Source organism: Ornithorhynchus anatinus, chromosome 7, assembly GCF_004115215.2.
Source record: "Ornithorhynchus anatinus isolate Pmale09 chromosome 7, mOrnAna1.pri.v4, whole genome shotgun sequence".
NCBI lineage: Eukaryota > Metazoa > Chordata > Mammalia > Monotremata > Ornithorhynchidae > Ornithorhynchus > Ornithorhynchus anatinus.
The window spans coordinates 5,931,461-5,944,280 of record NC_041734.1 but is presented as its reverse complement, the minus strand read 5'-3'; the positions used below and the strand labels follow the sequence as shown (position 1 = coordinate 5,944,280).

At 45.4% G+C, this 12,820-nt stretch overlaps 1 protein-coding gene across 3 annotated transcripts in view; it reads left to right on the top strand.

Annotated features, from left to right (window-relative positions):
• The first annotated feature begins 3,962 nt into the window (after positions 1–3,962).
• The window catches only part of YTHDF3 (YTH N6-methyladenosine RNA binding protein 3), a 39,668-nt gene continuing 30,810 nt past the window's right edge, over positions 3,963–12,820 (top strand). For 2 of the 3 annotated variants that reach the window (XM_029069963.1, XM_029069962.1), the window contains exons 1-2: positions 6,930–7,201; positions 10,499–10,523. In XM_029069963.1, coding sequence (XP_028925796.1) covers positions 7,178–7,201; positions 10,499–10,523 — 49 coding nt within the window. In that variant the 5' untranslated portion in view covers positions 6,930–7,177. Of the gene's footprint in view, positions 4,069–6,929; positions 7,202–10,498; positions 10,524–12,820 lie in introns of those variants that run through there. The other variant, XM_029069964.2, reaches the window with a different exon arrangement.

The window sequence follows — 12,820 nt, the reverse complement described above, 5'->3', positions numbered from 1 at the left end:
ACAAATCAACTAGTCTAGGTTTCAAGCTCCTTGAGGGCAGGGAAGGAATCTACCATCTCTATTGTGTTATACTCCCCCGAGCACTTAGTACAGTGCTCTGTATACAGTAAGCACTCCATAAATTCCAGAGTGATTGATTGCCAGAAAACTGAAGAGAATGGCTTCAGGAATGTCTGAGTTTTTGCAGAGTGTCTTTAGTTTTCCCTGTGGAAAAGCATACACAATTAAATGAGTAGGTCAGAGCTATAGAGGAAATGACAGAAATGGGATCTGAATTCAGATTTCCTTGATCCAGTGCATTGGAGTCACATGGCATCTCCATTTCATCATCAATCTCTTTGGAACATGATCAGTAATTAGAATTTGGTCCTTGTGAGTAATTAGAACTCGGTCTTTGTGGGGCTATATGAGGATGCACATTCATGATCTTCACATCAATCTAAAGCCTCTGAGGGATAATTCCTTGCCCGATGAGCCACAAAGGTGTCTAAGTAAGACTTGTGCAGTTTCTCTATTACCATTTAAAATTGGGTTTAGACTTTGCTAATAATGATTTTGTGGTTCCCAGAGTGACTTGTTTGGTTCTGTGGGTTGTTCGCGAGCATTTATAAAAGGTAAAAAGGAACTACCTGACTGGCATTAACAAAAGATGCTGTCAATCCCAATTGTTGTGGTATTTTCCTTAGTATAAACTTAGTCTAAATAACTCAACTATGGTTATAGAAAAGGTCAGTTACTTTGTCTATTGGGAAATACTGTATGAACTATAGGGAGTAGTTCAATCATTCCAGGAATTATATAGCTGGACACAAATAGAGCTGAAACAAAAACGAGCAGTAAACACGAACAAGGATGAATGAGAATGATATTTCAATCAAATGTTGGATTTATGGGCAAAGAAAGACCTCTCCCAGGTCATCACCATTTTTTCATAGACCAGGAAGCCCCCAAACCAAACCAAAACAGGACTGCATTTTTAGTATTTATAATTCTAAATATCAGGAACCGGGTTTGCTTGGATGTCCCAGAATAACGTCTGGTAGAACGCTGCACACACCCAAACCCGGATGACTTGATCCTTAGGTGGCTACAATCCACCTAATTAATCTTTTCAGTCTGACAAATTTAATGCCTTGAGAAAATTGTGGTTTTCTATTTTCATAATAACCCCTGAAAGTAATTCCATTTTCAGTTCATGGTAAGCCTCACTCAACCCAAATGAGGAACTAAAATATCAATTTACCAAGGGTACTTGGGTAGGTGAAGAATCTATGCAAGGTACCCACACACTTTTTTATGCTATTTCTTAAGCGCTTACTATGTGTCAGGCCCTGTACTAAGTGCTGGGGTAGATAAAAGATAATCAGGTTGGACACAGTCCATGTTCTACATGGGGCTCACAGTCTCAATCCTCATTTTACAGATGAGGTAACTGAGGCGCAGAGAAGTGAAGTGGTTTGCCCAAGTTCACACAGCAGAAAAGGGGCAGAGCCAGGATTACAGACCAGGTCCCTCTGATTCCCAGGCCTGTGCTCTCTACACTACACTGCTTCTTTTTAATATGCAATACCCACATACACAACATGAAAAGCAGCAAGACCTAGTGGAAAGAGCAGGTCTGTGAGTTAAGGGACCTGGGTTCTCATTCATTCATTCATTCATTCATTCATCCATCCATCCATCCATCCATCCATCCATCCATCCATCCATCCATCCATCCATCCATTCATTTGATTGTATTTACTGAGCATTTACTGTGTGCAGAGCCCGGTACTTAAGTGCTTAGGAGAGTCAGTTACCTCATCTGTAAAATGGGGATTAACTGTGAGCCTCACGTGGGACAACCTGATTACCCTGTATCTACCCCAGCACTTAGAACAGTGCCCTGCACATAGTAAGCGCTTAACAAATACCAACATTATTATTATCAGTATTATTACAATACAACAATAAAGAGACACATTCCCTGCTCACAACAAACTCCGATCCTAGCCTTTCCACTTGCCTGCTGTATGACCTTGGGCATGTATCTCCCCCAGCGTGGCGCAGTGGAAAGAGCATGGGCTTTGGAGTCAGGGCTCATGAGTTCGAATCCCAGCTCTGCTACTTGTCAGCTGTGTGACTGTGGGCAAGCCACTTAACTTCTCTGGGCCTCAGTTCCCTCATCTGTAAAATGGGGATTAAGACTGTGAGCCCCGCGTGGGCCAACCTGATTCCCCTGTGTTTACCCCAGCGCTTAGAACAGTGCTCTGCACATAGTAAGCGCTTAACAAATACCAACATTATTATTATTATTAAGTCACTTAACTTCTCTGTGCCTCGGTGTTCTCATCTGTAAAGTGGGAATTAAATACCTGTGCTCCCTCCCTCTAGGCCTGTGAGCCCAGGTGGGATTTTGTGCGACCTGATTATCTTGCGTCTACCCTAGCAGCTTAGTACAGTGCTTAGCACATAGCACTGAATAAGTGTCACGGATATCATAATTATTACCTATTCTACAGATATAAAATACAAATTAATTTTATAGCTGATTTACCAAGGTTTTAACCAGTGTTAGCTTGATTCAGCAGTCGAATATGATCACCAGTCCTCTCTGAGTCTCTGGCTCTTCCCTTTTCGGCCTGTACTTCTTTTCAGTTTGTGGGCTTCTTTAATATATCTAGACTTCCCTACACTGTTTCTCTCGTTATAGCTGTGACTCGAAGTACTCACCCTGCTCCTGATGGTGCATGCACATACTCAAAAGCCTTCGTTTCTTCTAACGCCAAACCACATTCTATCCAAGCGAGTGTTGTCGGAAGGGCTTGTGTATTCTACCCAACCTGTCCCATGACTGCCTTCAGCCAAACTGTGGGGTAAGAAATAGACCTTTCTTGTGGGTAAGGGCAGTTGCTGGTTAGGGTAGGGTTGAAAAATGTAATATCCATGCAGTTCTCTAGTTCAAAGTGAACAGTTACATGGCTATTAATTAGAATTTGCAGAGCCACATCGCTAATTCATACTGTTGGCTAAATGACAATCATTAGCGAAAGTGACACAATTAATTCAGCGTGGCTCAGTGGAAAGAGCACGGGCTTTGGAGTCAGAGGTCATGGGTTCGAATCCCTGTTCTGCCACTTGTCAACTGTGTGACTGCGGGCAAGTCACTTTACTTCTCCGTGCCTCAGTTACCTCATCTGTAAAGTGGGGATTAAGACTGTGAGCCCCACGTGGGACAACCTGATTCCCCTGTGTCTACCCCAGCGCTTAGAATAGTGCTCTGCACATAGTAAGCGCTTAACAAATACCAACATTATTAACATTATTATTAATATATATTATTAATATATAGAAAGCTGGATGGTTAATGATGCCCCACCCCCACCCCGGGAAAAAGTCTCACAGTTATAATGACTGGGACAAGCTTTTTGAATCACAGTAATCACTTTGCAAGCCACTGGACTTTTGTGCAATACAGCTTCCTGGAACGGAAGATAAAGGATGAAAAGCCGTGCTGTTTTTTATGCATTCAAAGAATGGATGAATTATGTAAAAGCTGGAAAGCACTGGGTGACTTCTGACTCAATTTTGCCTGGAGAAATTCCAGTCAAGTGACCCATATCAACACAACGTAAACTGAAAGAGCAGTTGAAAGAGTCCTTAAGGCTGCCGTGACAAAAGTACTGTAAATTGTTCCTATAACTCTTGTGAATGGACAGAGGCCGTAGCAGTCATTCTAGCTCACTCACTCAGATTTAAGCCGGTGAACTACCGTGTGGCTCGGCTCTGCTTCGCAATCGAGAGGCAGCTGGGTCCCTATCGTAATACTTTGATGTTCTTCAAGTCCAGTTAAAATGAAGTGTCTTGAAGACGGAGAGAGGTTCTTCGAGAGGATAACACCCATGATGTAAGGGAGTTTCAGTTCTCTAGGACATTCCTTTTTTAGGCATTGTTGCTGCCTTCCCATCGATTTTTCCTCTTAGAAGCAGCACGATCTAGTGGAAAGACCACAGGCCTGGAAGTCAGAGGACCGGCCTTCTCATCCTCGATTGACTTACCTGCTTGGTGATCTTGAAGAAGTCTCTTAAGGTAGGAAGCAGCGTGGCTCAGTGGAAAGAGCCTGGGCTTCGGAGTCAGAGGTCATGAGTTCGACTCCCGGCTCTGCCACCTGTCAGCTGTGTGACTGTGGGCAAGTCACTTAACTTCTCTGTACCTCAGTTACCTCATCTGTAAAATGGGGATTGACTGTGAGCCCTACGTGGGACGACCTGATTACCCTGTATCTCCCCCAGTGCTTAGAACAGTGCTCCGGCACATAGGAAGCGCTTAACAAATACCAACATTCTTATTCTTATTCATTCATTCAGTTGTATTAATTGAGAACCTACCGTGTGTGGAGCCCTGTACTAAGTGTTTGTCTTCTCTGGGCCTCCGTTCACTCATCTGTAAAATCGGAATTAAGACTGAGAGCCTCATGTGGGACAACCTGATTACCCTGTATCTCCCCCAGCGCTTAGAACAGTGCTCTACACAGAGGAAGCACTTAACAAATACCAATATTATTATTCTTACTTATTCATTCATTCATTCATTCAATCAATCGTATTTATTGAGCGCTTACTGTGTGCCGAGTCCTGTGCTGTTTGTCTTCTCCGGGCCTCCGTTCCCTCATCTGTAAAATGGGGATTAAGACTGAGAGCCTCACGAGGGACAACCTGATTGCCCTGTATCTCCCCCAGCGCTTAGAACAGTGCTCTGCACATAGGAAGCGCTTAACAAATACCAACATTATTATTACTTATTCATTCATTCAATCATATTTATTGAGCACCTACTGTGTGCGGAGTCCTGTACTAAGCACTTGTCTTCTCTGGGCCTCTGTTCCCTCATCTGTAAAATGGGGATTAAGACTGTGAGCCCCTTGTGGGACAGGGACTGTGTCCAACCTTTGAGCCCGTTGGAGGGTAGGGATTGTCTCTGTTGGTAAATTGTACTTTCCAAGTGCTTAATACAGTGCTCTGCACACAGTAAGCGCTCAATAAATACGAATGAACGAACGAACGAACGAACGAACGAACGAACGTGATTAGTTTGTATCTATTTTAGGGTTTAGATGAGTGCCTGCAGTGCCTTTCCTTGGCACGTAGTAAGCGCCTATCAAATACCATCATTGTTATTATAGAAGCAGCGTGGCTTAGTGGCAAGAGCCCGGGCTTGGGAGTCAGAGGACTTGGGTTCTAATCCCACCTCTGCCACTTGTCTGCTGTGTGACCTTGGGCAAGTCACTTCACTTCTCAGTGCCTCAGTCACTTCATCTGTAAAACGGGGATTAAGACTGTGAGCCTCATGTGGGACAACCTGGTTACCTTGTATCTCCCCCAGCGCTTAGAACAGTGCTTAGTAAGCGCTTAACAAGTACCAACATTATTATTATTTATTTATTATTTTGCTTTGCTGTCTCCCCCGTTTAGACCATAAGCCCGTCATTGGACAGGGATGGTCTCTACCTGTTGCCAAATCGTACGTTCCAAGCGCTTAGTACAGGGCCCTGCACCTAGTCAGCGCTCAATATGATTGAATGAATAGCAAGCGCTTAACAAACACCAACATTATTATGATTTATTATTTTCTTTGCTGTCTGCCTCCCTCCTTTAGACTGTGAGCCCGTTATTGGGCAGGGATGTTCTCTCTGTTGCCGAATTGTACCTTCCAAGCGCTTAGTACAGGGCCCTGCACCTAGTCAGCGCTCAATAAATACAATTGAATGAATGAATAGCAAGCACTTAACACCAATGATGTTATTATAATTTATTTATTTTGCTTTGCTGTCTCCCTCTTTAGACTGTGAGCCTGTTACTGGGCAGGGATGGTCTCTGTTGCCAAATTGTAACTTCCAAGCGCTTAGTACAGGGCCCTGCACCTAGCCAGCACACAATCAGTATGAATGAATGAATTCTTCTCCGGCCTTCCACGAATGAATGAATGAATGAATGAATAAATGAATGAATTCTCCGGCCTTCCACGAATAAGTGAATGAATGAACGAATGAATGAATGAATTCTTCGGCTTTCCACGAAAGAACGAATGCATAAGTGAATGAATGAACGAATGAATAAATGAATTCTCCAGCCTTACACTAATGAATGAATGAATGAATTCTTCTCCGGCCTTCCACGAATGAATGAGTGAACAAGTGAATGAATGAATGATTAAGTGAATGATTAAGTGAGTGAATGAATGAATTCTTCTCCAGCCTTCCACAAATGAGTGAGTGAACAAGTGAATGAATGAATGATTAAGTCAATGAATGATTAAGTGAATGAATGAATTCTTCTCTGGCCTTCCACGAAGGAAAGAGTGAACAAGCGAATGAATGAATGATTAAGTGAATGAATGATTAAGTGAATGACTGGATGAATTATCCGGCCTTCCACGAATGAATGAGTGAACAAGTGAATGAATGATTAAGTGAATGAATGATTAAGTGAATGAATGAATGACTTCTTCTCCGGCCTTCCACGAACGACTGAGTGAATGAATGAATGATTAAGTGAATGAATGAACGAAGGAATGACTTCTTCTCCGGCCTTCCACGAACGACTGAGTGAATGAATGAATGATTAAGTGAATGAATGAACGAAGGAATGACTTCTTCTCCGGCCTTCCACGAATGACGGCGTGAACAACGGAACGAACGAAGGATCACGTGAATGAACGAATGAACGAACGAATGAATTCTTCCCCGGCCTGCCCCCCCCCCCGCCCCGCGCATGCGCGCCCCCTCCGCCTCCCGCGCATGCGCGCCCCCTCCGCGCCGGGCCCCCTCCCGCGCATGCGCGCCGCGGCGACTCACGTGACGGACGTCCCGCTGAAGGGGGGGGGGGGGGGAGGAGGGAGGTCAGCGGGCGCGTCAGCGCGAGAGCGGAAGTCGAGGCGGGCGCGGAGCGGAAGCGAGGCGGGCGGCGGGGGGGAGGCCGGCCGCCATTGTGGACCCGACGACGGACGGGCAGCGGAGCGGGCGGACGGGCCGGAGGGCGGGCGGACGGACGGACGGCTGACTGACTCACTCCCTCTTCGCCCCGCGGATCCTCCCCGGGCCGGCCCCTCGCGGCCAGCGGCCCCGGCCACGCTCCCCCGGCCCCCGCCGCCCGCTGCGGGACGGACCGCTCCCAGGCCCGGCCCCAGGCCGCGGGCCAGAATGTCAGCCACCAGCGTCGATCAGGTGAGGGGCACACGCCCCGGCGCCACGCTTTAACCCCCCCCCGCCGGGGGGGGAGAAAGAGGGAGAGAGGGAGGAAGGACCGGCGGTTGCCACGGCAACGGGCCCCGGCTCCCCCCTCCCCCACCGGGCCCACGCCGGACAAGAGCAAACCTTTTAGCCACCGCTGGCTAGGTGCAGAGCACTGCGCTGAGCGCTCGGGCGGTGCAATTCGGCATTCATTCCCTAGTATCGAGCGCTCGCTAGGTGCAGAGCACTGTGCTAAGCGCTCGGGATGTGCAAGTCGGCATTCATTCCGTAGTATCGAGTGCTGGCTAGGTGCAGAGCGCTGCACTAAGCGCTCGGGATGTGCAATTTGGCATTTATTCCCTAGTATCGAGCGCTCACTGGGTGCAGAGCACTGTGCCAAGCGCTCGGGATGTGCAATTCGGCATTCATTCCCTAGTATCGAGCGCTCACTAGGTGCAGAGCACTGTGCCAAGCGCTCGGGATGTGCAATTCGGCATTCATTCCCTAGTATCGAGCGCTCACTAGGTGCAGAGCACTGCGCTAAGCGCTCGGGATGTGCAATTCGGCATTCATGCGATGTATCGAGCGCTGGCTAGGTGCAGAGCACCGCACTAAGCGCTCGGGATGTGCAATTCGGCATTCATGCGATAGTATCGAGCGCTCACTAGGTGCAGAGCACTGTACTAAGCGCTCGGGATGTGCAATTCGTCATTCATTCGATCATATCGAGCGCTGATTAGGTGCAAGAGCCCTGCACCGAGCGCTCGGGATGTGCAATTTGGGAAGATTCATTTATTCATTCAGTAGTATTTATTCCTTTCAGTAGCCTTTATCGAGCGCTGACTAGGTGCAGAGCCCTGCACTGAGCGCTTGGGATGTGCACTTTGGGAAGATTCATTTATTCAATAGTATTGAGCGCTGACTATGTGCAGAGCCCTGCACTGAGCGCTCGGGATGGGCTAGTCGTCATTCATTCATTCAGTGGTATTTCTAGAGCCCTGCACTGAGCACTTGGGATGTGCAGTTAGGGAAGATTCATTTATTCATTTAATAGTATGGAGCGCTGACTATGCACAGAACCCTGCATTGAGCGCTTGGGATGTGCAATTCGGGAACATTAATTAATTCAATAGTATTGAGCGCTGACTGTGTGCAGAGCCCTGCACTGAGCACTTGGGATGTGCAATTTGGGAAGATTCATTCATTCAGTAGTATTTATTCCATTCAATAGTACTTATTGAGCGCTGACTATGTGCAGAGCCCTACACTAAGCGCTTGGGATGTGCAATTTGGGAAGATTCATTCAGTAGTATTTATTCCATTCAATAGTACTTATTGAGCGCTGACTATGTGCAGAGCCCTACACTAAGCGCTTGGGATGTGCAATTTGGGGAAGATTAATTCAATAGTATTGAGCACTGACTATGTACAGAGCACTGCCCTGAACGCTTGGGATGTGCAATTCGGGAAGCTTCATTCATTCAGTGGTATTTATTCCATTCAGTAGTATTTATTGAGCGCTATGTGCAGAGCCCTCCACTAAGCGCTTGGGATGTGCAATTCGGGAAGGTTCATTCAACAGTATCGAGTGCTGACTATGTGCAGAGCCCTACACTAAGCGCTTGGGATGTGCAATTTGGGAAGATTCATTCAGTAGTAGTTATTCCATTCAGTAGTACTTATTGAGCGCTGACTATGTGCAGAGCCCTACACTAAGCGCTTGGGATGTGCAATTTGGGGAAGATTAATTCAATAGTATTGAGCACTGACTATGTACAGAGCACTGCCCTGAACGCTTGGGATGTGCAATTCGGGAAGCTTCATTCATTCAGTGGTATTTATTCCATTCAGTAGTATTTATTGAGCGCTATGTGCAGAGCCCTCCACTAAGCGCTTGGGATGTGCAATTCGGGAAGGTTCATTCAACAGTATCGAGTGCTGACTATGTGCAGAGCCCTACACTAAGCCCTTGGGATGTGCAATTCGGGAAGATTCATTCATTGAGTAGTGTTGATTCCATTCAATAGTATTTATTGAGCGCTTGCTATGTGCAGAGCACTGCCCTGAGCGCTTGGGATGTGCAATTCATCATTCATTCGTTCAGTGGTATTTATTGAGCTCTGACTATGCAGAGCCCTGCACGAAGCGCTTGGGATGTACAATTCGGGAAGATTCATTCATTCAATGGTATTTATCAAGCGCTGACTATGTGCAGAGCACTGTATTGAGCGCTTGGGTTGTGCAATTCGGGAAGATTCATTCGATAGTATTTATTCCATTCAGTAGTATTTATTGAGCGTTGACTATGTGCAGAGCCCTGCCCTGAGCGCTTGGGATGTGCAGTTCGGGAAGATTCATTCATTAGAGAAGCAGCGTGGCTCAGTGGAAAGAGCACGGGCTTTGGAGTCAGAGGTCATGGGTTCAAATCCCAGCTCGGCCATTTGTCAGCTGTGTGACTTTGGGCAAGTCACTTAACTTCTCGGTGCCTCAGTTACCTCATCTGTAAAATGGGGATTAAGACTGTGAGCCCCACGTGGGACAACCCGATTCCCCTGTGTCTACCCCAGCGCTTAGAACAGTGCTCGGCACATAGTAAGCGCTTAACAAATACCAACATTATTATTAGTGTTTATTCCATTCAGTAGTATTTATTAAGCACTTACTACGTGCAGAGCCCTGCACTGGGTGCTTGGGATGTGCAGTTCGCCATTCATTCAATAGTATCGAGAGCTGACTAGGTGTAGAGCCCTGCACTAAGCGCTTGATGTGCAATTTGGGAAAATGCATTCATTCATTCAATAGTATTCCATTCAGTAGTATTTATTGAGCGCTTACTATGTGCAGAGCCCTGCACTGAGCGCTTGGGATGTGGAATTCGGGAAGATTCATTCAATAATGTTTATTCTATTCAGTAGTATTTATTGAGCTCTATGTGCAGAGCCTTGCACTAAGCGCTTGGGATGTACAGTTCGGGAAGATTCATTCAATAGTATTTATTGAGCGCTATGTGCAGAGCACTTCACGAAGCGCTTGGGATGTACAATTGGGCAACAGATAGAGACCATCCTGGCCCAATGAAGGGCTCACAGTCTAAACGGGGGAGACAGCAAAGCAAAACAAAGCAAGACAATGGGTGGGTCTGGAGCACCAGAAAAAGGAAAATAAAAGCCCTCAGACATGAGATAGGAGGCTTTAAAAAAACAAAACATCGTGCACCGGACCGTTTTCCCTCATTAACGTGCTCTTCCCTTCCTTCCTCCGCTCATCCCCCTTTTTCGTCTTGTCACACAGCGACCTAAAGGGCAGGGAAACAAAGGTGAGTGGCGCTGCTTTTCCTACGATTACAGAGGCGTTGGGTGGACACAGATTGCCTGGGGACGGGACCTTTTGCCATCATTCAGTCGTATTTATGGAGCGCTCACTTTGTGCCGAGCACTGTACTGAGCGCTTGGAATGGACAATAAGGCAGCAATTTGAAAGGCTCCCTTTGGGGTAAACGGAGCCCGGGTTGGGGGGTGGGGAGGAGGTCTTGCTAAACGTGCTGTCTGGTAGCCACTTCTCTAAAACAGGCGATAAAACATTAATCAAATGTTTTGATAAATATTTGCCTTTTCAAAAGCAGGAAATTCCACTAAAGAATGGCCAAGTTTTAATCCTGGCCGGTGAAGATTTTCCTCTGGTATTCCACCGACGGTGTGGCCAAAATGCCCTATATAATAATAATAATAATGTTGGTATTTGTTAAGCGCTTACTATGTGCCGAGCACTGTTCTAAGCGCTGGGGTGGATACAGAGTGATCAGGTCGTCCCATGTGAGGCTCACCGTCTTCGTCCCCATTTTACAGATGAGGTCACTGAGGCACCGAGAAGTGAAGTGACTTGCCCAGAGTCACACAGCTGACAGGTGGCGGAGCCGGGATTAGAACCCATGACCTCTGACTCCGTAGCCCGGGCTCTTTCCACTGAGCCACGCTGGTTCAGTGCAAAGATGTTTGCACTTCTCGGAGACTCGCTATAACTTAAGCTGCAGGAATTTTTGCGCCTCTTGCAGACTTAAGCTGCTGGAATTTTTGCACCTCCTGCAGACTTAAACTGCAGGAATTTCTTCACCTCTTGCAGACTCGAGTCTGCTCTTAAAATTGACTTTTTCTTTGACATCTGGGAATTAGATCGGGTCCTGTACGGTAGCGGCCCCCGTAACTCTCGATGTCATATGTTAATAGATGTTGTCATACTCTAATGACTACTTCTATTTAAATCCCTTGCTCTGAGGCAACGATGCATGGGAAATCAAAAGTGAACCTAATGAATCCCCGGTTTGTTGGTGTGACTCGCTGGCCCTTTGAGAAAAGATTGCTGTTATTTTGAATCTGAGCTCGTGCACTCGACTCCAAGATCGGAGAGCCCAGAAATCATAAGATACTACTGGAGGCTAGGGTTTATTTGTATTAAAAAGTTTTGTTTTTGTTTGTTTTTTTTTTCTTTTGTTTTGTTTTTGCTTAAGAAGGAACAGTGCTGTCAGCTGACCAAACGTAGTGTGACTTAATCATGTGACATGAATAAATGGAGACCATCAACTACCTTCTGAGACATTGATAATTTGATGACTTGACAACGAAGTAAAAGAGGGTGTTATACACTAAATTTTAAATTTTTGATAGTAGTGATTGAGGTTTTTGGAGTTATTTTCCTCCATATCCTTTAGTGTGCCAACTCTGTCTTCATCAGATATCAAAACCAACTCTTCATTGCTCCCTGATTTCACACCTGGAACCTGTTGATGAGTATATTCCCTTGAAAGCATTTTGTATCTACATTTAGCTTGGGTGATGCACTGTAAATAATGACTTCTGTTTTGTGTTTTAGACTAAATATCCTTTGCCTTTTTTTTTTTTAATGTTCCAGATGTTGTTTATCAAAGGAATTGACACTTGGGAGAGGTGTGTCATGAGGAACTTAAACAGTTATTTATGTTGACTGTAAATTTGTATTAATTTGCCAAAGACTTTGTTTCTTCAGTCCTTACATGCTGAACTATTGCAGCTTATCTCAGTAGTGATATCTGTGAAATGTGATCCCTAACTTTAAAAATGCCAGTTGCTTTTTTTAAGCAGTCTGTCTTATCGGATGTGAAATACGCTGACAGTGTAATATATAAAATCAGAGCACTTCATTAAATACCTGCCATAAGTGTTAATCATCCCGAGTGGGAAAGTGTGTTCTTTTTTTTTTTTTTCCCCAATACTGAGGTATGTCTAGAGGTGTTAAATATTTTTAGTATATGCTGTCTCATGGTAGGCAAGAAGGTTTAAAAAAATGTATATAGAAGGATTTTTTCAGATTTTTTTAAATTTTGTTTAACAGAAAAAATGCATTGCAAATCAGTACTGTTGTTAATTTGATAAGAATGTATGCTCAGTAAAAATGAATGCTGTGTTTATAAACTTGTTAATCTCATGGAAGGTCACGAAGCAAAAATAGCACATTTAGTTCTAGGCTTTCCGTGAGACCTGCAACCCACGATTTTATGAATTAGGCTTTAGAGTACTTTAGCCCCAGGGATAATATACAGGGGATTCCACTCTGTCTCAACCCATAAGATTTCTGAACTGC